The sequence below is a fragment of the Miniopterus natalensis genome, chromosome 12, assembly GCF_054644295.1.
Source record: "Miniopterus natalensis isolate mMinNat1 chromosome 12, mMinNat1.hap1, whole genome shotgun sequence".
Classification (NCBI taxonomy): domain Eukaryota; kingdom Metazoa; phylum Chordata; class Mammalia; order Chiroptera; family Miniopteridae; genus Miniopterus; species Miniopterus natalensis.
This window is the reverse complement of record NC_142092.1, coordinates 33014977-33039072: the sequence shown is the minus strand read 5'-3', so window position 1 is coordinate 33039072 and position 24096 is coordinate 33014977. Positions and strand designations below refer to the sequence as shown.

The 24096-nt window shown below is 40.8% G+C and overlaps 1 protein-coding gene across 1 annotated transcript in view; it reads left to right on the top strand.

Annotated features, from left to right (window-relative positions):
- Positions 1-24096, top strand: part of DMRT1 (doublesex and mab-3 related transcription factor 1) — a 90545-nt gene that overhangs the window by 28601 nt on the left and 37848 nt on the right. Inside the window, exons 3-4 of the mRNA XM_087823167.1 lie at positions 7117-7400; positions 23885-24029. Of these exons, the coding sequence (XP_087679293.1) occupies positions 7117-7400; positions 23885-24029 (429 nt within the window). The remainder of the gene's footprint in view (positions 1-7116; positions 7401-23884; positions 24030-24096) is intronic.

Below are 24096 nucleotides of genomic sequence, written 5' to 3'. Positions count from 1 at the left end.
ACGTGTGGGTATATTGATCTCTCATGAAAGAGTGAGTCATATTTCACGCTGCATATGTTAGTGAAAAAAAAAGTAGCAGAGGGATTGGGAAGCCTTACCAAAGAACTGATCTATGAGAGGTAAATGTACAGAGCCACAAATATGAGCATTGGCGTAAGCAAGTGACTGAGTCTGCAGGGAACGTCTCTGCAAACATCTTTGCTGACAAATGCTGTTAGTTGTTTTTGTACATACATGCTTCTCCAGCTCCTTTCCTTGCTGTGGAATCCAGCCCTGCCTATCTTTGTTCCAGATAGCACAAATTAGGGCTACACCTAATATATAACAGCACTTAAAACTTACAACTTCATACTTCCATTTGCATCTTGGAGGGTTTAATAATTCCTATAAGGGACCACTGGTTAAGAAAACTACCACGTTCTCTTGGGAACAGTGCTGTTGTGCTTCCTAATATTATTAATATCATTGTTAAGTACTGACCTCGGCCAATTTTTATTCTAGAAAGACAGAGTGAGATCTGGAATGTACTCAATATCATAATAACTTTGTATAGTGACAGACAATTACTAGACTCATTGTGGTGATCACATCGTATGGTATATGTCGAAGCACTATGTTGTACTCCTAAAACTAATATAATATTGTATATTAACTATAATTTTTTAAAGAATTTTTAGCAAACTCATTAAGATGTTTCCTTTTCAGTGGTCTTTGGACTTAGTCATACTGGCCATGCAGTTGAAATGTCCCTGTCACAGTGTGCATTAGGCACAGGGATGGGCAAGAGGGGCCTGATACATATCAGTGATTTGGCTCAGATTTATAGGACTAGCTGTGGATTTTTACTGTGTTATTTTCCCTGTGATTCAGAAAATGATTAGTGGCCTATTAAGAGTTTGTACATGGAAAACCACTTTTTGATGCTATACATATTTCAAAATTTGTGTGGTTAGTTTATGTATTTTGTGGCTTATGAGTTGGAAGTCTTACTTTCTGATTTATCTCCAATTTATAGTGACACTTAGCCTGACTTACCATCTTTGATGGCATCCAGTGTTGAAGAAAATGCCTCTAGTTACTATTTTGAGAACTTGCTGTAGCAGAGGTTGGAGAGTTGGCATACTCTTACCCTCTGTCAGTCTGAGTGGGAGCTGTATGTTCCTCCTTGGGCTGGTGAGTATCACATGATTACTCAGCGATGAACAAGGGTCTGAAAGGGGAGTTGGGTGGCTTTCCTGGTCCCTGAGTGACAGGTATTATCAGTGTAACTTGGTTGTTTAAAGGGAGTTCTCCGAACACCAGATATGCCAGTGATTTTCATGAGGTTCATTTTTTCCCCTTTCTGCAGCCTCTCTGTAGAAGCTCATAATTCCTCCTTCAGGCCTGGAGTACTTAACGAGCCCAGTCTGTTCTAATCTATAGGACATATATGTGTACACGTACAGAACAGGCTGTTCTTGCCTAGTTTATTCTCTTGCCTTCCTATTCTCCTAGGTTTGTCTTTTGTGCTTGAATCAGATTAATTTTTCTGACACATTTTCATGTTATTCCCTTGCTTTGAAAACCTTCATTGGCAGCTCATGGAGAAACGAGAAGCCCTTGGCTGGCATTCACATTCAAGGCCTTCCACAATTTGATTCCATGTAACTTTCCATTCTCATCATCTGTTGTCCCTTGACTTGAACTGGGCACTCCATCCAGGCCCATCTGGTCACTGTCCCTGGATCATGTCTTGTCCTTTTTTCTCCTTCAGGATCCTATTGATAACACTCTCTTTTGAGTGCCTCCCACCCCCCACCATCTCTCTAAATCACCTCCATTCTAGCTCTTGTCTCCACTGTCTTTGCTGATGGTGACACATACCTATACTGTCATTGTGGCAGTTAGACTATTGCTTTGAAGGTTTCTCAGTCTATGCTTAATTTTTCCAAATAGATGGTACAGAAATAAATGAAACATTTTCAGTATTTCTTTGTGCCTTTGACAACATCTAAAGCAAAGCTTTGGACATAGTTGTCATGTGATAACTAATGAGTGAATCAGATATAAATACAGAAATATAATTTAAGGTCAAGAATAAATGATTTTTGTATTACTCCTTTGAATTGTCCAGAGTATTATGAGGAATATTAAAGTTTGACTCTGCTATGTTATACCTAATAAAGTGCCTGGCAAATAGTAGGTGCCTGATGAATGAAATAAGCATTTGGATAGATGAATTAGGCTTTTGTGCTTAGAATAAATGAAGGAAGCCTGGGTGTGGCTGTGAAAATCAGAACTATTTGGCAGCAACTTGTATACAGTATACAGCTTGTGGTTCGAGGTTCGCAGTGATTTAGGTGGAAGCCCATCTTTGTTCAGTGGAATTCGTTTGTATGCTCTTCCTTGATAAGACTGTCACAATGATGCTGTCAGGGGTCACATATTTTTAAGGATAATTTATGGAGCAGTTGCTTTGAATCTTGAGAGTGGACCAGTGGTTCTCGATCTTTTGAGTGCATCAGAGCCTACTGAGGGCTTTGTTAAAACTCAATTTGCTGGGCCCCACCCTCAGAGTTTCAGACTCAATGGGTCTGGGGTGGGAACCTGGAATGAGCGTCTCTACAAGTTCCCAGGTGGTACTGATGTTGCTGATTCAATGACCACTGTGAGCATGTAGTTTGATGGACGTTTATTACAACCTTGGTAAATTTCCATGTACTAGTAGCATACACAAAAAGGCTGGGAGTCATAAGCTGTTTTTAACATTGACCAAGTGTTTTAATTGGGAACTTTAAAATAAATACTGTTTGGTAATTTATAAAACCCAGGGTTTGGTAGTTTTCTGTGCCCTTGGAACAGATCCTTTCTCTTAGTGCTTTTACAAATATCACTTTTTAAGAGTGCTTAAACATTTTAAGAGTGTAAAATATTTAAGCATCTACTCTTACAGAGCTCAAATGATTTTTATTATTTAAATGCTGGTATGAAATGAAACTTTTCCAACATATACCTTAATTTATTCTTTTTAAAAAATTTATTATTAAAGCTCAATGTGATTTGAAGGAGGAAATAAAATATGGTTAAGTGGAAAAGTGATAGCATTGTTAACTCATTATAGTCAGCTGTAGCCAAACAAATCCTTGCTTTGACCTGACATAACATTTTATTTGAAGTTTACTATACAGCTTATTGAGGCCATTCTCTTGTTCCCTTAGAGTTATTACTGACAACATTTTGTTGCTGGATAAACTAAGGCGTGATACAAAGTCAGGAACCTGTGCCCTGATCCTAGAATGCTGCTGTCCTTTGGCTTTTATTTAGTTCTTTATCTGCTACTGTAGTTTGCTGTCTTTATTAAGACCTTGCTTTTGAAGGGCAGGCTCTCAGGGATATCCAGTTTTTTCCACTGCAGAGATAGGGATAAGCATCTAAAATGCCTTCCTAAATGTCTATGAGATTGTATATGGATTTCCCACTAATGTTTGTGACTGGGTGGTAAGAATATGTCATTCATTCCTTTTCTCATTTAAACATCCATGTAATTTATCATTTTGGTGAGGTTTGTATTGCTTTTATAATTAGGTATACGATAAAGACAAGGCATTGAAAACTAAAGAATTAGATAGTGAAAACCACCTATTATGTCACTAAGTTGGTCTTTAAAATAAGAGAAAGGACCAGTGGCGAAGTTGAGGAGTAGAGAGTGAACATATGTATACCTTCTTTGGACAGTTAAGAGTAATGTATTGGAACTTATTAGTTGGGAAAAGGAGGAGAGAAGAAAGAAAATGAAAAAGTGGCTTGACAGGATCCTAAGGTGGATGGGCCTGCTATCCTTTCAGAGAGGAGCTTTTAGTGCTGACTTTAAAATGAAGCAATAAAAATACATTTTGTTGTCAGAGCTTGCACGTGTAGTCCTCCCCTCCCTTGCGTATTTTCTCCTCCTGCACACTCAGCCACTGGACACTTTCTGAGCATCTACTCTGGGCCGTGCACCGATTGTCCTGAGAATTTCTCTCGGTTAGCTTCTTCTCCCTGCCTATGTATCCCAACCCTTTTCTATGTTTTAAAAATGGAATAACATCTTTTATTTTTTCTGAGAAAAATTTTAATTGGTTTTTTAGAGACAAGAAGAAGGAGGGAGGAGGGGATGAGGAAAGAGAAGCATCAATTTGTTGTTCCACTTATTGATACATTCGTTGGTTGCATCTTGTACGTGCCCTGACCGGAGATCAAACCCGAAACCTTGGTGTATTGGGATGGTGCTCTAACCAACTGAGCTACCCGGCCAAGGTGAAATAACATCTTAGAACTCCCTGGAGCTCCTATTTATTTATTTATTATTGATTTTAGAGAGAGAGGAAGGAAGAGGAATAGAGAGATAGAAACATTGATGAGAGAAAAACATCATCAATCGGCTGCCTCCTGCATGCCCCCTACTGAGGATCGGGCTGCAACCCGGGCAGGTGGCCTGACCTGGAATTGAACCAGTGACCTCTTGGTGCATGGGACAACACTCAACCACTGAGCAACACTGACTGGGCAGGAGCTTCTATTTTTTTCCTCACATTTATTTTGAAAAACTATAATTTATTGATCCCGTCTACAAATATTTACCACCATGTGGCCAGCAGTGTGCTAGGCACAGGGGTGCAAGGGTGAGCCAACAGGCATGGTGCCTGCTTGCTGGATCTTACATTCTGGTGAGACAGACACATCATCGTTTCCTCATGCTCACTTGCTCTTTCTATGCTAAAAATACAAGGTCCTAAAAACCTAACCCTCTGTTGGTCTTTTCCAGAACTAGTTTTGCTTGGTCTCTTAGTAGCAGTGGACAGCACAGCCTCCCTCTTCCGCAGTCCATGTCACCTTTGGCCTCTGTGACATTGTATGTCTCCTAAGTTCTTCCCAACTTCAGCCTTGACACTCTTCTCTCAGGACATGCTCTTTTGCAACAGCTCCTTCCTGCTCTCCCCAGAGGCAGCCAGCATCTCCCAGTGGTGACTCCTGAACCTCAGCTTCCAGGCTGAAGTTTCTCACCCCCATCCATTGCTCCCACTTGAGTGTCCCTCTGGCAGAACTTACCACCTCTCTCTCCTCTCCCACAGCCAGGCTTCCTGCTTTCACTGACATTTGCTTTGCGTTTCTTTGCCTTCTCCTGCACCTTAATTCCTGATGTCCCATCTGCCCCTCCTGTTCTATTCAGTTTCGTCTCCCACGTGTCCTTGGCCCAGGTCCCCTCTCTTATATTTGAATCTTCTAGGTCTTTCCCTGACTACTTCAGTGTTTCCCTAGTGGCCCAACTGGCTTCTCGTTTCTCTTCCCTTCACTTGTCTTACAGATTGCTATCAGATAAATCACAGCTCTCACTGTCTCCACTCCTGGCTCAGAAATCCTCAGTGGTTCCCACCACACCCTGACAAGAGGCCAGAGCGCGGGACTGAGGCTTTCCCTCACCTTGCTCCATCCGTTAGTCAGACTGGACCTTCTCTTTCCCTTTTTGCTCCCAGTTCTTCTACTCGATGCCCTGTCCATCACTCCCAAATTCGCCTTCCACTTTTCTGCTTCCTTTTCTTTGTCCTTATGGCCCTTTTCCTCTTTATTCTTTATTCTTTTTCTCATTTTTTCTTCTTTATTCTTTTTCTCATTTTTTAAAACCTATTTTCTGCTCCTTTTTTAAAGTGCATTTCAGATGTAGTTTTTCCCCCCATTTTAAATTTTATTTATTTTTATTACTTTTTATTTTTTAATTACAATTTGCATTCAATATTATTCTGTATTAGTTTTAGATGTACAGCAAATGGTTAGAAAATTATGTACTTTACAAAGTGGGTCTCCTGCTGCTTCAAGTACTCACCTGGCCTGTACATACTTATCTCGATGATTGACTACATTCCCTATGTTGTAATTTACATCTCTGTGGCTATTCTGTAACTACCAATTTGTACTGCTTAATCCCTTCGCCTGTTTTACCCAGCCCTCCAACCCTTCTCCCCTCTGACAGCTGTCAGTCTGTTCTCTATATCTATGAGCCTGTTTCTATTTTGTTTGTTTTGTTCATTCAATTCCACATATAAGTGAAATTACGTGGTCTTTGTCTTTCTCTGTTGGACTTATTTCACTTAGCATAATACATTCAGGTGCAGTTTTTCTTATGAAGGTCTCTGTAATTCCTTTCTAGGCTGCAGATCATCATCTTTACAACCTTTGAATTTTTGTGAGTTTATGGGTGTTCCTGTATGGTGATCCTTGTTATTATTTGTAATCCCATCATATCTTTCCTCCTAAACTGTAGACTCCTGTTGGGCAGGAGCATCCTGACACCTTGCAGCCATTCAGGCACCCACCCCAACCCTTTGAATATTGTTTAATAAATGTCCATTGGAGGGATGATTTAAGAGTTCATTTGTTTTGTTATTGGAATTGACACAGTCTAAAGTGCAGACCTGGGACTGGTAAACTATCGTCCATGGGCCACTCTCTGCCCACTGTCTATTTGTAAATAAAGTTTTATTGCAACACAACCATGAAACAACCTGTATGTTCTGCAACTGAATGCCCACAAAGCTTAAAATAGTTACTAACTGACCTTTCGCAGAAGAAGTTTGTCTACTCCTGGTTTAAATCATTGTCCAGAAGGATAGGGTATCAGCTGTGGAAGGAAGTGAAGGAAACAATGTTTGCTTAAACTCTTTAACTTCTTGCTTTGACTTTCTGACATATCTATGTGGCCACCATAGTAAGGTCGATGGGATTCTTTTTTATTACCTTACTTAAAATGAAGTATAATTTTGTTAGAATGTTGCAGACAGCCAAGTTGACTAGATTTTATCTCTAATTTTTTGACATTAGGATAAAAGGTTACAGGTCAGGCTTTATATAATTAAATTGACCCTTAAAATGTGTTTGGTATTCTTAGTAAAAGTAATCTGCAAGAATCTGTCATTTGCGCCACCAGAATTATGCCAACCGTAGAAAGCCTCCTTTATTTTGGCTGTGGAAGAAGCAGCATGTTCAGGTACCTTGTTCTGCAGCTCTTGAGGGGGATGGCCATGCGTTGCCAAGGTTTAGAAGTCGAGTTTTGCGAACCCTCAGATTAATACCGTGTTATCCTTTTCCTTTTTTTCTTTTTAGATGGGCGCATGGTCATCCAGGATATTCCTGCTGTCACCAGCAGAGGGCACGTGGAGAACACACCTGATCTGGTTTCTGACTCCACCTACTACAGCAGCTTTTATCAGCCGTCTCTGTTTCCTTACTACAACAATCTATACAACTATCCGCAGTACCCCATGGCCTTGACTGCGGATTCCTCTTCCGGGGACATGGGAAACCCCCTCGGGGGATCCCCGGTGAAGAACAGCCTTCGGAGCCTCCCAGCACCTTATGTACCTGGTCAGACAGGAAACCAGTGGCAGGTAAGATGTTACCCAGAGAGTGAACTGGATATGTGAAAAACTTCACACACACACACACACACACACACACACACACACCCCTCACATGTATATGCACATATGAAATGTGTAAAGAATTTTTCATTCTAGGTTATTTAAGCTCAGAGGTTGTCTGCAAAGAATTGTAAAGAAATATGCGTATATTTGGTTTCTTTTTCAAATTTTACTTTTCTCATTTTTCGATGTCATTTTGCATAAATACCCAGTTGCCCATATTCAGATTCGTAAGTAGCTTACTATATGAGGCCCCACCTTCTCCTGTCTTGCCTCCACATTCTTTGAGCAGATAGGAAATGCGGGCTGCAGCCTTCTGGGTGGCAGTAATCTTTCTGATGAATTTGACCCTGGGAGGGAGGGAGAAGTGTTATAATCTGTATGTTTGCGTGGAAGAAAGGTAAGAAAACAAATTAGGTTGCTGTTATGCTGGGCCAGCGTGGGTGTGTTTTTAGCTGGGAATGGAGATCAGTCTTTCATACTCTGAAGTACTTAAAATAGTGTGCAATTTAAAAAATAATGTGCAATCAAGAGCTGCTAATATTTGGGGTAAAACAAAGCATTTTCGTTATCAGGGGCGAAGCATTTATCTAGAGCTGTTCTTCTCCCTCCGTTTCAACCCTTTCCATCATGCCAGTGTATTGGAAGCAGCTTCAAGGCACTGAAAGCATTTGCACGCGGGATTGCCACATTGTGGGAATGTGTGTAAACATGAGCACTCGGACTCAACACCTCCAAGCCCCTCCTCCAGCCCTAAGATGTTAGGACTCTGTAGTAACTATTCTCATTTTGGATGCATTTACTGTACTCAAGCTTTCTCAGCTGGGCATGGATTTTGAAACAACGCAACTTATATATTTGGGAGTTAGGGCAAATCTTTGACCTCCTTATGTCAACTTTTAAAAAATGTGAGTTGAATATGTATATATATTTTTAGCAGTTCTATTCCGCTTTTCTTTTTTTAGGTGATGGGAAGTTGTTAATATTCAAGTCACTCCAGTTTTTGGATTCTCTCATTCTCCTTAGGGATCTGACTTTTTTGCCATATTAATATGTCAGCTTTAATCCCCTGGCTTACACATTTTCATATATTTTATTTTTATGGATCTTTAAGCTGGACCCCTGCAGGCCTTTCAAAGTGCCATTTGGATTTTATGATTTGAGGGCAGGTTTTAGGTTGATTTCTACTAAAGATTCTTCACTCTGAAAGGAGAAAGTAGTATTTTGTAGTTATAAAAACAAAAGAAATAAAGAAAAAACCAGCTTTCCTGCAGATTCCCTGGGAGAGTGTCCAGGTTTTCTGGCTACTTCCAGGCTTTAAGGATAAAGTAGGGAGGTTTCTGAACGTACTGCCTTATGAGAAAGGATGAAAAAGGAAAACCGTGTTTTCTGAAAGAAAGGCAGCTTATGACCAGCTTTAGAGCAGAGTCAGAAATCCCCTAAATTAATTTACCTTTTACTTTGTCAAAATCTTTCAGATGGCAGATGGCATATGATGCCTGATACACTAATGTGTATTCTTACTCTATCTGGAGAACCTGGGAAGGGCATGGCAGAGGTCTTGGATTTCCTTGGTGGTCCCTTACCAAGGTCCTGTCTTAGGGATAGCTAGGAAAAGATGGGCTCTCTTGTGTGGCAGTGTTGCCTGGTCTTGGAGGACTGCCTCAGCCACTGTGCAAGGAAAGATTCCCTGAGGACGAGTTCTTGTACCCCTGCTAGCAAAGGTGGGAGGAAAAGTCTTAGTCCTGTGGGGCATGCAGTGTTGATACAGCACTTGCCTTTTCCAGAGCCACCCCTTATGAGACTGGAGAGAGGAGTTACTGCTCAGAGGCCCAGGAGAGATACTGATTTAACATAACTAAAATATCCATTATGTATATACTCTATCTTGTTACAGAGGGGATCTGAGGTAGCCAACTAAAATACTCATTTAACATATGAGCTTATTTTCCTGGAGGGCTTGACTTAAGCCTTTCTATTTCCTAGGCTATCACCATTGGTAATATGTTTTCATAAGACAAATTACAGAAATAGGCGCTTCTCTGCTACCGTGATTGGTGTCCATTTCTCTTAGTAAGCAATAACACCAGCAATGATGATGATGGTTTGTTGAGCAGGGAGTACTCCCCATACCCCTAAGAGGCAGATAGTATTGTCTTCTTTTCACAGGTGAGGACATTGAGATTCAGAGGCTGATGGGTACATAAGGCAGTGTAAAACTGAAGTGAGATGATTACTATACGTGGAAGTTTCTCTGTACACCAAGAAGTGCCATGCCAATATAATGGTAATGAGTTCATTTCATTAATCATTGTTTTTACTTGGCCTTGCTCTTTTTTTAACCTCTAATTTTTAGCCTCTTGTTCATATGTGTTTTAGTTGGCTACCTCAGATCCCCTCTGTAACAAGATAGAGTATACATAATGGATATTTTAGTTATTAAAGGACTATGACATATGAATGGACCAGGTATGAATGTATATGAAATAATTTTTATCAGGGTTGGGGAAGAATTTGATCCAGGTAAGAAATACAAAACTGAAAGCATATACAAAGATTATGATGGTGCAGAATGTGTTTATTAAGATGTCATAAAGAAGTCTTAATTACATAGTTAACACCTAGAGATAATACTTATAACCAGTGTTGTAAGAGGTAGGAACTGAATGGCTCACATTTTAACCAGCCATTAGGGCAGAGGTGTAGGGAACAGCAATCTGGGACAGGTTTCCTTTGGCCCTTGTTGTTTCTGCTGTTTTAGGAAGGTGCCCTGGTTCTGCTCCTTGGGCAATGCTTTGCTGTCTCCTGCTAGAAGCTTCCAGGAGAGGGCTAGGGTAGGCTCCCTCTTGGTTGTTGCAGAAAGAGCCTCACAAGTGCACCTGGAGGACACCTGTGCTAGTCTCTCCTGGCTGGATCTTCATCTGATCCCCGAGCTTGACCACAGGGCCTGAATCTTAGGCAGGTCTCCTCCATCTACTTCCTTGACTCTGTTGCTAAGACCCGACTTCCCTCCTAACTCTTCACCAGTGCGAGTCACTGTTTTATGTTATCCTCCTTCCCAGCTGCTTTGTGTGTCACTGTGTGTTGAGGGAGCAGCATGAATGTTTTTCAAGAAAGAGCTCCTCTCTGATTCCTAGAAGGAGTAGACTCTAGTGCAGATCATCATAAAATTTTTAAAGCTAGACTTCTTAATTAGTCTGGAGGGTATTCAGTTATCTGTAAACAGAAACTGTAGATTTGAGACTTCATGTAATAAGTCTCCCTGTAAAATCAAACAAGCTGCAAATAATTATTGAGCACCTACTAAGTGCAAAACCTATAAAAAAGAAAGAGCAGTCTAGTGAGTCAGCATCCCAGAATCCCAAGGCTCCTTGTTCATGCCTGCATACCGAAAGCTGCTTTAATTGCTTTAGGTCTGTCTCCAGCCTGTGGAGATTTGTGGCCCAATCATAGATTCCTGTCCTGTTGTGAAACAGGAATAACATTTGTGACACTGGTACAAACTCACGATGAATAGCTGGTTCTACTGACCAGCAGCTCAATTTCACTTTTGCATTTAATTGCCTGCAAAAGCTGTTTATTGCCTTGTGCACTCCTCCACGGCAACATTATCTCTTAAATAAACATGTTGTACCATGTTGACACGGGAGAGTTGCATATCAAGTGAGCAGAAATAAATATGGGAGGACTCAGAGCTCTACCTGGGAAATCCTTTCTGTCCCTGTGGCAGGCACCTTCTTGATTGCTTTTCAGAAGCTTGTGCCACTGGAGTGTAGAGTCACATTCAGAGACCACAGTTAGGGTGTGGTCAAATGGCCACGTAGATGATTTCCTTCCTCTGGTGGTTATTTGGGGCTCAGTCTGAAATGTCTCTTGATATGCTTGTCCATTTATGATTAGACCCCTCACTGGCATCCATTCATGTATTAAATAAACATGCACGGAGGTCCTATTGTGTGCGAGGGAATCTACTACTGAACCAAACAGATAAAAATGCTAATAGAGGGTCTCGGAGGGAAGGCTGCTATTATCACCTGGGAAACGAGAAAGCAAGTAGGGAACCATGTAAGTAGCCTGGGTTTGAAATTGAGATAGAGGTAAGGAAATCAGATTCTGGCACCTGCACCTTGGAGCACAGAGAAAAGCGCCCCCTTCTGAGCATTCCTACGATGGCCCTTCAGCACCTGATGTTCTTGATCCTGTAACCAGCAGCTTGACAGGGGCCCTTGTTTTCACACTGCCTCCTCTTTTATTAACATGGCTCAGCATCAGAACAACTTGTTAGCTAAAAGAATGTTGAGAAGAAGTGGCTTCTTGAGCATGTGCTTTGTGGGAGTGGCCACAGCCCCTCCACTTCTGTGTCCTGGTAGCTTCACAGGAGGGTCCTGCAGTGAGAGGGGAGCAGGATAGGAATCTGAAGTTTAAACCAGACTCCCATTCCCAGGGAAACAAGTATAGTTAACAGTTATTAGTTTAAAATATTCCCAAATTTTTAAAAAAGTTATGTCAGGAAGAAGATAGAATGCAAAATCGAGTTCAGTTTTTAAGGTGAAGTAGGATACTTCAGGTAGATTCTTGTGCTTGTCTCAGGCCACCAAGCTGTACCATCAGGCCCCCAGGATAATGTGCATCTGGTCATGTCAGACTCCTGGTCATTCTACACTGAGAAAGTTTAAGTGACTTGCCTGAGGAATACAGCTGTTAGGGGAGAGCCAGGCCCTAAACCTGGGCCTTCCTACCCTTGGGAAAGTGTTCTTTTTATAAATAGTCTTGTTATCCACTAGGCTGCCCGCCCAGTTCCATTGCCCATGTCTTTGACAGGTTAAACTAGCCCTGGTTTTCCTTTTTATTGGTCACTATCTGTTGCTAGACAGACACTGACTGGTTTTTTCCTCTGGAAAGAAAAATTGACCAAGTTTGTAAGCAGACACAAGAAGGGTTTATAACAGAGATAAGGGACCTTTTTTTCTGCCAAGAGCCATTTGGATATTTATAGCATCATTCTTGGGCCATACAAAATTATCAACTTAAAAATGAGCTATGAAAAAAGCTCCTAGATTTATTGAATTTCAAGTCCCGTTTCGGGTTGCCTTGACAGGGCCAGACCAAATGATGTCGCGGGCCCTATATAGCCCATGGGCCGGATGTTCCCCACCCCTGGTTTGTAAGAAAATATACAGTTTAAACATTTAAAGCAACTTCTTTTCCTAGAAAAGGATAATTAAAGTAGTTATGGTATTTGACTTGAGCTATTAGGGCTAACAACCGTAATTTGGTTCTTTAAAGGGGAATTATAGAGATAAAAGTTTCTGTTGACTTGATGACTGGAAGGGTTACAAGTTCTATTGTTATGATGTGGTGTATTTATTTTGTATCTTGCCACTTTTGTGAATGCTTGTAATTCTAATAATTTTATGGTTGCCTATTTTGGGGTTTCCAGTTAGATAGTCATATTATAGAAAACTATTGATAGATACATTTTTCTTTCCCCTAAAAATATCTCCAGTTCTGGTTTACATTCTTTGTGCATTATTCAGTTTAGATACCAGTAGTGCATGCTGGTGTCCTCTTGTTCCTTCTTTCACTGGTAGTGTGGCTAGCAGTTCACTGTGATGCAAGATGTTACAGAGAAATGAGGAAAATAGGACCAAATGGATTTATCCTAAAGCTAGATTGTTCAGTTCAAAGACTTGTTTTTTATTGAGACCATACCCTTTCAGCATTTATATAAGTGGCACTTACTTGGCAATATATAAAGTTGGCAAGACCCTGCCTGGGTGGCTCAGTTGGTTGGAGTGTTGTCCTATACACCAAAAGGTTGCAGGTTCGATTTGTGGTCAGGACACATACCTAGGTTGTAGGTTCAATCCCTGGTTAGGGTGTGTACGTGAGGCAACTGATTGATGTTTTTCTCTCACATCTGTTTCTCTCTCTCCCTTTCTCTATCTTTAAAATTAATAATTTGAAAAAACATATCCTTGGGTGAGGGTTACAAAAAAGTTGGCAAAACTACTGTATCCTCATCGCACCTTTTTTACCCCCACTTTTTACCAGTGTGCCCTCCATAGAGTCTAGAAACCACTGCATCAGTCACTGTGTCACCATGACGACAGCCAAGTTCTTCAGGGTCTTCAGTGTGCTTTTTGAAGCAATTGTGTTGACTTAACTCTCAGCTTAACACCTTGCAGGCAGAGTGCTTTGATCTTTTCCTTCCTTTTTATGGTAGCCCTGTGATTACCCTGAGGCTAGCCCAGCATTCTGTGGGAGTCCTTCATGTGCATCCCAAGTAGGTCCTGTCTTCTAGTGCACCGAGGACACAGGGCCTGCCAAGTCAGAAGGCCAGTATTGGAGAATGTTCTGTTTAAAGAAATGTGAAAGTCACAATAGACCACAGGAAGTTTAAGCCGGTTAGGTGAAGGTGTCAGTCTTTCCCAAGTTGGGGGCTTCCGTTGCTTTTACTGTGAAGTTTCCCCTATATGGCCTGTCAAGTCTTAGCCAAGTCTATAATTTTCTCTGTTAAAACATAATTTCTCATTAGATTCTTCTCTTTTAAGGAGAGATAATAAACCCAGTTCTTTTGGTTCTTACAACATATCCTGAATCCTACAGGGAGAAGAGCTTCTGTTTGCTAGTGGGCAGTGAGGACAGCAGGAGTTCTCTGGCCGCTGTGTGAACCCCTTAGAGCTTTGCAGTTTCTTATCTAACCCCTATTTATACGCACTTTCACAAAGGAATTGCTCTTTTGACTTGTTCTAGATGATCATGACAGCCATCCTTTGATTTTTATTACACTGTTTCCTGAAGGAATTGCTGTTTTGTTTCACAGGAAGTTTAGTTACATACATGCTTTTGATCCTGTGTTGAGGGCAGTTGTTTGTAAGAATTGTTGCCTGTAATGATGATGTTCCTGGTGGCTCTTGGTCTGGAACCAAAGCTGAGGGAGCTGGTGGGCATTTTAGAAACTGAACTCAGACAAATGGTGAGAGGTAGGTGAGGAATGTTCCTTAATTACAGCAGTGCACAGTAGGGTCATTTTTGCAGAGTATGTGGTTAAAAACCTGTGGATTATAAGAGAAAGTAGAACTGGTCTCTGGAAACCTGGGCAGGGGGAGGGAAGCTATGAGTCTGAGAGAAGGATCTAGGGGCAGGGCTGGGCCTGGACATACTGAGGGACTGTCTTCCCAGACTGGCTGAAGTGGCCCAGGAGCATCCCAGGAAATCCAGAGTGCAACCTCAGATTCTCAGGAACCTTGGGGGGACTCCAGTAAGTCCTGGACTGTCCTATAGGTTCATTTCCATTCTTATAGGAGTTCAGTTTGATCTGGACTGAGTTGGAAACTTTGGAAAGGGCTGGTGTTCTCCAGGGACTGCTCCACAATTCAGTTGGAGGCATAAAGAAATACATTATCAGTCTGTTCTGAGATTTTTTTTTTTTTTTTTACACAACCTGACCTGACACAATTGCATCAGGTTGGTAAATAATACAGCCATTTCGGGATTCTGTAATCTTCTTGAAAATTAGATAATTAGATCAAGGTTTTGAAAGCTTTCTGAAGATTCCATTTGTTTGAGCTCGTGCCAGAATCTTATCTAGTTACATTCTTCCATTTAGCTTATTTTTTCTGGTTATGTAAATGTGAATATGATATAAAATTAGTTGCTTATCAGAATGTTTAAGTACGTGGATGAGAGGTTATCAGATTTCTGGGGAGTTCATATTTCTGTGGCCTATTAACTAATGTCCCTCATTAGTTGAATAAAAACCAGAATCAAGGAAATACTTAACAGAAGTTCATTTGCTCTATTTTTTTTTTTTTTTTTGCTGTGTTAGGAATAAGATAGTAGAAAAATGAAAAGAATAGAGTTACAAAAAATCTCTATCATATTACACAGCATGTGTAAAAAACTCCTGCATGGATTCATTGATCATTTATCAAGTGCCAACTCCTGGCCGGCTTTCCTCTTGGCTAGACTGTCCCAACCCTCAAATACCCACAATGGGGGGCTGATGGGAAAGCATCAAAGGACACCGGAAATTCTGTAATCACTACGTGATCAGAGTCTGCAGATTTCTGGAAAAGGCTGTGATGCCTGGTGGAAAGGTGGGCCCTGTGCAGTGGTGTGGCAGTGGGTGGGGTGAGGTGGGGTGAGAACTGCTGTGGTTTACAGTGGTGACTGGTGATAATTAAAAGCAGATTGACTTTTAGTGAGCTTTCTTTTAAAAATTCTTTACAGAGAGGGTCCCCCCCTTTATTGCCTGCACCCAGAACACATTGCTCTCAGTGCCCTCTCCTTGGCATCCCCCGACCCTGTGGGCATCATCCTAGAGATGTACAACCACTGGAGGGGGAGGTTCGTAAGAAGATTGAGAAATGGGGGAAAGAAGATTGTTTCCTCATTTTATTTCTCACACCGTTTTATCACATTCCTTCTCACAGACATTCTTTTTTAGTTGCAATTTCCAGTTCCTATCAGCCAGTAGTGGGAGAAGGAAGGCACTTGTAATAATTCCCTGACTCAAGTGAGTGTATGAAACCGAAACGTGAAGGGGCGGGGTGCTCTCCCTCCCTCCCACCTCTGTTGGAGAGCGGAGGTGTAGGGTCCTGAGTTGTTTTTCAACTTTTTAAAATCTGAAAAGAGAATGAATTTTTCTTTTAAATATAAAATTAAATGTTTAGGTCCTTAAAATATTTCAAGTATACAATGGCAAGTTATTCTGTCTCCTCCTTTGTTACCTGGACCCTGTCATACCTATGAAAGGGCTCAGAGTTATTTGGTAGCAAACCCAAAAGAGGGGTCCTTAAGTGTGACCAACACCCTCCCCCACGATGCTCCTACAGGGAGAGGTCCCTGAGGGGAGTGGGAGGGGCAGTGTAGCAGGACAGTTGTTGAACAGCTTTATGGTGCTGGGCACTTCATGTCTAACATTATACTGAACCATTAACCAGGTCCCCGGCAGAGATTGTTACCCCTTTTGTGGGTGAGGAAACGGAGGCTAGGGAGGTGAAGTAACTATGACACAGCTGGTAAGTGGGGGAGCTGGAGTTTAAACCCAGGTTTGCCTAACTATAGAGGGCATGTTCATCTCGTTATATTTTTGTCTTCAAAAATTTCTTGTTTGTGTATGAAGCCTTGAGAGGTATTATATATCTTATGATATCTCATAACATTTTATAAGATATCACATGTCTTATATGTTTTCAGAGACGAGGTGGGAGAGAGAGAGTAGAGTCCTATGTCTTGACAGTATTAATGAAATTTAAATTACTAAGCATAAGGCTCTTAAGCATGGTTCTGTGCCTTTGTACACATGCACACACACACACACACACATCTGTGTAATTTAGGAGAATAGTTTTGTTTGTGTCATTTTGGTTACTTAGAGGTGGATTCTCTCCATCCTGGTTTTAGAGTGGGAAGGGCCTTTCCATGCCACTAGCCCACTGTGAGTTGGGTGTGCCCATCAGCCATCACCAGGTTGTATTTGGATTTTTAATGCCAGTTCAGGTAAAATAATGTGAGTGTGTAAGTTGTGCTTACACTTAGAAGGTGGCCCCAGACGATCTCACCTTGCTCTCCAGGCAGTCTATCATGTTTAGTACTCATAAGATACCCTTCACATTGCTGATTTATGCTAAAAGTATCCTAATGTTTCTGACAGATCATGTGTGACGTGAATATAATCCATATTTCTTAGAGCAGCTAATCCAAATGGCTTATTTTCCGATACTGCTGATGGGGCTATATCTCTTGGTGTCGCAGCCATTGAGATTCTGGTGGTAACTTATTGTTTGTGGGTCACTAATTTTGTCTAAAACAGTAGGTTGGAACAGAGTAGCAAAGGTTAATTAAGTTTGTCCATCAAAATGGGAACAGATATAGATGCCTCTGTTACTTCCGGTCCTAAAATCAAAGTTCCTGAATGTGTTATTACAGTCAGCTTTTCTTCTCATTTTCAGACTACCTCCCCCCCAATTCTTTATTTCAAAGCAGTGAAAATATGAGGAGTTGTTAAACGCCAAAGGCAGTGATTAGGTCTTTATAACAAGCAGATCTCTTATTAATTTAAAATGGGACAGGTGGCTTGGTTTAGTAGAGAGAAGCTTCTGGGGTCCAGTTGCTTTGAATTCTGCCTTCTCTCTGCAGAACCAAGTTATTTCATCTCTGAGCAGTTTCTTTCTATGTTAATGATGATTACATTATGATGACTCCATGAGATGACAAGTCTCTAGAGTATCTCTCAGTAAATGTTCATTTTCTTCCTCTGAAATTCTATTAGTCCTGTGGTCAATAACCAACATTTTCTCAGCAAAGTTATGTTAAGAATGTCACCATTACAAGCCCCCTCCACCTATTTTAAGCGGTGTTCTATGATGCTCTCAGAAATTCGACATGTTAGAGAGGCTGGAGAGTCCATTGTCTTGATAATTATTAACCAAATATTAAAAAATACAATTTTTGCCATCCTCTTTTCTACCAGCTTGTTTACTGAAGCTTTCTTTCCTATTGGCTTTTATATAAACTGTGCTTGCATTTCTGCCTGGCTGTGTATATATGACGTTAGCTGGGTTTGTGCCTTAGATTTTTACATCAGACAAATACAAGTTTCTGACCCAGGAATTGGCAAATCTTTCATAGATTTGTGATAATGAGGAAGGTACTGGGCTAGTCCCAGCCAGAGACTGTCTTTAAATGGACTGCCCTTCCCTTTTTTGTGAGTGCATCATAATCCTTCCAGGTTCCAGGAAAATGAACCATCTGTTTTTTGAAACCAACTTTAATGTTTGTTTTTTTTGTGGTTTTTTTTACTATGTACGTATTTTTAAAGGTCCTTGTTTCCACTTACCTGATTTATATTCCTCGATGTCTTTCAAACATTTTAGACTAAGACCCACAATAAAAAAATGTTTTATATTGTGATCCAGTATATGTTTATACTTACATATAAATACAAAATGAAGTTTCGTTAAAGCAACTCTTATCCATACTATATACAATGGATCCTCATATTTCTATTCTGTTCTGTTTCATTCCATTCATTGCCATGCCGTTATTTTTTAAATTCTGATTACAACCCACTGAGTTATTTTTAGACCCATTAAATGGTCATAATGCTGCATTTTGAACAACACCATTTGGAGGAGTAAACTTTATTCTATCAGTACAACTAATACAGATGGTAAAAACCACCAATTGAGTGACAATAGTTAAAAAATAATTTTTTTTTAAATGTGGAAATAGTCACATCTTAAATATTTTTTATGTAAGAATAAGCAGGATGGACCACTAATAAATATAAGTGTAATCCTGATACCATGTGGGGTTTCCATCCCTTAGAGTTTATACAAGAGTGGTGTGAGTCCCTATTCCAAGCCATGTCCGAGATTTCTGGGAATTGGGGAGGGGGCTTGCTCTATGTTCTAATGGTCAGTGTTGGCTCTGTATTTCTAAATGTCTTCCTTACCTTTCCATGGTGTATCTTATGCTTTTTTTTTGTTTTAAAAATCTCCTCTGGTATTAATGCAAGCCTGGAGTTGAGCTCCTTTCCTTCCATTCTTTTTGAAAAGCCTACCCACCAAGTGTTGTTTCTCTTTTGCACAGTGTCACAGGTTTTGAAGCTTTGGGAAACATGGGGTTTACAACGGAGAGCATCTTAGATGGATCATTTCGTAAATGATTGTCCTCTCTGCCATATTGCATGAGCATTCTATTTCTCCAGTCATCTCTTTTTTTCTCTCCAACCTCCTTTCTGAGGAGGAAGCGCATCCCTTCCATTTCTGGACAAAAGCTCTCATGTTCTCCAGCCTCTAAGTACTAACCCTCAAACCCAGCACCTTCCTCCTTTGCTCATTGAAGGCGTCCACCCAGGCTTTGCAAGAATCCCTTCAGGGGCCAGAATCCTCACAAGGCCAGTCTCCCTCTGGCTCCTTCTCTCCTCCTCCCTCTAGGGAGGGGAGTGAAGGGTTCATAATATGAGCACCTCAGAGAAAGTAAGATGAACACCGTGGAGGAAGTGAACGAGGTTAGGAGAGAGGAAACTGGCTCCCAGAGAACCAAAGGGCAAGGAAAGAGGGACTGACAGACTGTACCGTGGCTGCAGGGAATCTGCTGTGTCACATGACCCAGCACTTGCCCTGTTACTCTTTCAGTAGTCTCTGAAATGTGCACGTGATAGCAATCATTTTAACCTCTATATTAAAAACAATTCTTCCCGCTGTGATTGATGTGTGGAATTCCAGAGGATGAATGAGGTGCACCTTTCAGGAGGTGAAGGGGCGCTTGCTTTTCAGGTCAAGAACCTGCCCAGATGAGGTCTGTGGACTAGGACAGCTGTCAAGAGTGTGGTTAGGTGAGTGTGGGAATGGGCATCCCATTCAGATGGTGGGAGAAGAAGCTTCTGTTAAAACTAAAGAAATCCCTTAATGAGGGCAAAAGTCAGCCCCAATCTTTACTCTCAGCATGACAAGGAGATGTAGGATTCCACAGCATGTGACGGGCCCTGTGTTTTTAATAAAAAGGCTTCTGTTCCTAAAACTAAAGGTTCATTCCAAATGTGGCTTTTGCAATTTAAAAGACTGTAAGCCACATGTCAGTGCCAAGGGGATCTTCACACTATTTGTTTAAACATCAGAGTTTGGAATTAGTAGTTTTATTCATATAACCACTTTTCTCAGGCAGCCATTCCCTTCCTCCACCAACTCTAATTCTGTGCGGCTGAGCCAGGCTTTATGAGACAACCAGACAGCAAGTTGGTCTTCATGATCTCTTTTAGCCGTTACCTGGACCGAGTGCTCAGTTTAGTGTAAGAGCAGACTCTCTTCCTGTCTGAAGTGTTAACAGACAGCCAGTGAGTAGTATTTAGGGATTTTTTAAAAAAAGGAAGTGAGGTCTAACATTTTTATGTTTTGTTGGGATTTTATTGTTACTATAAAAAAAGGGTGACTAAGGCATATAAAAAGGAAACCAATGGTTAAGATTTATTGTGCTGTATGTTCTCAACAGTTTAATAAAATAAAATCCAAAGCTCCTAGGTTTTCTTTCAGGGTTAATACTAACATCATCTGTGTTCTCCACCAGCCCAGCTCCCATTCATAGGTCATACTCTGGTTCAGAGACTTGGGATGGGTAATAAGAATATAAAACATGCCTCTTGCTTGCCAGCTACCACGTGTTAATAATAATAGTAGTCATAAATCACTGGAATCCTGGGGTTTTAGGTTTTACTTTGTTTAATTTAAAGGAATAGAAATACCTCGATAAGAACAAGGCACTGTTCCATGATGGAAAAGTATGTATATCCTTTTAGCAGAACTGGAAAATTCCTTTGTCCCTCAGTAGAACATTGCTGTTTTAGTGAGATGAAGGGCTGAGTACAAGGGGATGGTAGTTTTAGGTTAGTTTAAAGCAAGTTTCTGAACCTTAGCACTGTTGAAATGTTGGGGTGGATAATTCTTTGTTGTGGTGACCGCCCTGTGCATTGTAGGATGTTTAGCAGCATCTTTAGTATCTACTCACCACATGCTAGTATCACTTCCTCACCCCCACCCAGCCAGTCATGACAATCAAAAGTATCTCCCGACTTTTCCGAATGTCTTCTGTCAGACAAACTGCCCTTCATTGAGTACTGCTGGCTTAAAGTAAAACAACAGATTTCAAAGGTTTCCTTATTTACCCATTTTGTCTAATTCAAAAGTAGGAGGGCTGTGATTTTTTTTTTTAAGTTAGGAACAAGGAGTAATTTAGAGTTTTAAGTCTAATTTGGCCACACCTTTTTCTGGCTTTCTGGGTGAATCACAATTCAGTCTTAATTCCATGTTTCAAAGGTTTATACGTGCACTTAGGAATACATGGAACCATACTTCTTTCTTACGTCCAAGTTGTCACATGGATGGTTATTTGTAGACTATTCTTCCAGTTGGAAGCAGCTGAAATGATTGATGGTTTCTGTAAGTTCACATTTTAATAACTTCAGATGGAGTCTGACCCTTTGTATCTTTTTCTTCGTCTGCTGGAAGTTTTTTATAGCTCAGTGATCTTGGGTATTCATTGGGGAAATGGAATGTTTGAGTTCAAATAAGTCAATTCCTATTTCCAGATAATCATTGTTATCTGATGCTTTTTAAAGACAGAAAAGGAATTAAGGGGGGAAATAAACACACATGGATTTGATACTGCATTTATTTTCCAGTAAGCTTTAGTTAAAAGAGAAAGACCCAGTTTATCTGAATGTCTTTTCATATAATATACACATTGGTCTTGCCAGCAGTTGGCCAGTCTGTTTGTCAGAGTCAACCTTTGCATTTTTAAGTTAATACTGGGGATGTTGGAATTTCATACTTCTTGGGGTATGGGAAATACTGTATATAGGTAATCTAGTTATAGGTAATTCCAACTGGTTCTCAGTCTTGGTTTCAATTAGAATTATCTATGCAGCTTTGAAATAATGCAGGGCCCAGGCCGAATCCCAGGCCAGTGAAATCAGGCCTCAGTGCTGGGCCCCCTCCTCCCCTTATTCTAGTGGGAGTGGAGATTGAGAACCAGGGGACAGTTTTATAAGTAAAGTTTTATTGTAACACAGTCACACGCATTCATTTACTGATTGTCCAGAGACTCTGTTGCTTCCAAAACCTAAAATATTTACTGTTTGGCTATTTACCAAAAACATTTGCTGACCCCTGCTTTAAACTCACAGTGAACATTTTCAAAATATTTTAAAAGGTTTTATAAAAAATTCATAGTAAAAGAGAAAATCCAGCATTTTGCAGAGCCTGTAGGCTCATATCCTATCAGTGTTGTTGCACCTGGGGAAAATGGGAATGGACTTTCCTTGAAGAACTGACTTGAAGATCTTGTCCCAGTGGAGGGAGATGTGACCAACACAGCAACCAGAGGAGGAGGTGCCATTGTTCATGTCAGGACACTTTGTGCTTAACAGTGGGCGCTTGTTCTAATAAACGTTCATCACTCAGACTGTGTTTACTTGTGGAAAGGCTGTAGAGGCAGAAATGTTTCTCTCACGCAAAGTGTGCTTGAGTTTGTTGTTACTGCTGCAGCCATTCCAGATGGTGGCAGACCCCTGGAAAAAATCCCTTAGTTCTGGGGAATCTCATGTATAAAAAGAAAACTAATGAAAAATCTAAAGTGGTATCATTTCTGCCTTCCCTTAGTTCAGATGAAAAGTTGATGGTTGTGAACAGTTGGTCAAAAGAGTTTTTTAGAAGGTCCTCCTTTGGTCATGGGCCCCTAATGGTGCTCAGTATGAGAGTAAGGATCGCTTATTCTAGTCCCTTGTCACCAGAGCAAGGTTTTGAGCCAGTAGAATCAGCCTCTTCTGGGAGTGAGTCAGACTCTGAGGTCCCACCCTGACTAACTGGATCAGAGTTTACTTTTCAACCAGATCCAAGGCTGTTCTTGTACATATTAAAAGAGCATTGGTTTAATTGGTAACTCAGTCAGTGTAGTAAACACCATTGATGGTGACTTCCCTCTTTAATGATTTCACAGCTCCTTGATGACTCTCCTGACTTGGGTCCACTCACTAAGGGCAGCCAGTTCTCCCATTTAGCTATTTCCAAGCATTGCTTGCATGTCCTCTTATTTAGTAAGGATTTATATGATGGCAGAAAATTAAAGTTGTATGATTGACCTGAAGAGATACCATTTTATATGCTTCAGAAAAACAGACTAGAAAGGATATAAGGAACTTGCCAGATAAACTTCACTTGAAAGGTAATAATTAAGTGCAATGGAGTCATCTTTGCTTCTACAAGAAGAAATAATCCATTCATCAAGCATACATTTGTGCTGGGGAGCAGTTGGGAGGGGCAAAAAATGAACTCCTTGGGCTTCTAAAATTAGCATACGAAGGTCAAGGATTTAGGCCTTTCCACGAAGCAGTACCATAGTATTCAAAGTACACTTCAGCCTATATTACTTGAGGAATTGTCCAAAATTTGGATGTTCAGAGAAGATCTTGAGGAAGCCCAGTACCTAGTTTTATCCAGCATCATGCTAATGACAATAGCTTACCTTCAAACTGTTTTCATGTTGTTTTTAAAAAGTATACTCTATATGAACATGGTAAGGTAACTAAGGTGAGATGCCACTTTTACAGGTGAAGAAATGTGAGGAGGTTAAATGACTGGCTGCTGGTCAGATGGGCTAATCATTGTCACAGCAGTGCCACACTCTCCCATTTTTCCTGCCCTCTTCCTTTTAATACTTGTTAATTGGGCACCATATGATGAGATAGAGTTGTAGGGGTGCTTTAGTGGGGACCCTAAGATAAAAAAGGCACCTCAGAATGCACAGTTCTAGTATTTTTAGGGCCGTGGTTGAGGTTACTTCCAACTTAATAAGCTCTGCCCTTAATTTAAAGAATTAGGCAATTTCTGAAATGATTGTAAAATGCATCTTTGGTCTCAGTACATTCCTTCTTTTTTCTTAAGCAGATGAAAACCTCCGAGAACCGCCACCCCGTGAGTTCCCAGTACAGGATGCATTCTTACTACCCACCTCCCTCCTACCTGGGCCAGAGCGTGTCCCAGATCTTCACTTTTGAGGATGGCCCTGCTTACCCGGAAGCCAAAGCGAGTGGTAGGTGTCTGGTTACACAGACTGGATGTGGGGTGGAGTGAGGATGAGTGTCTAGCATGGAGTCTCT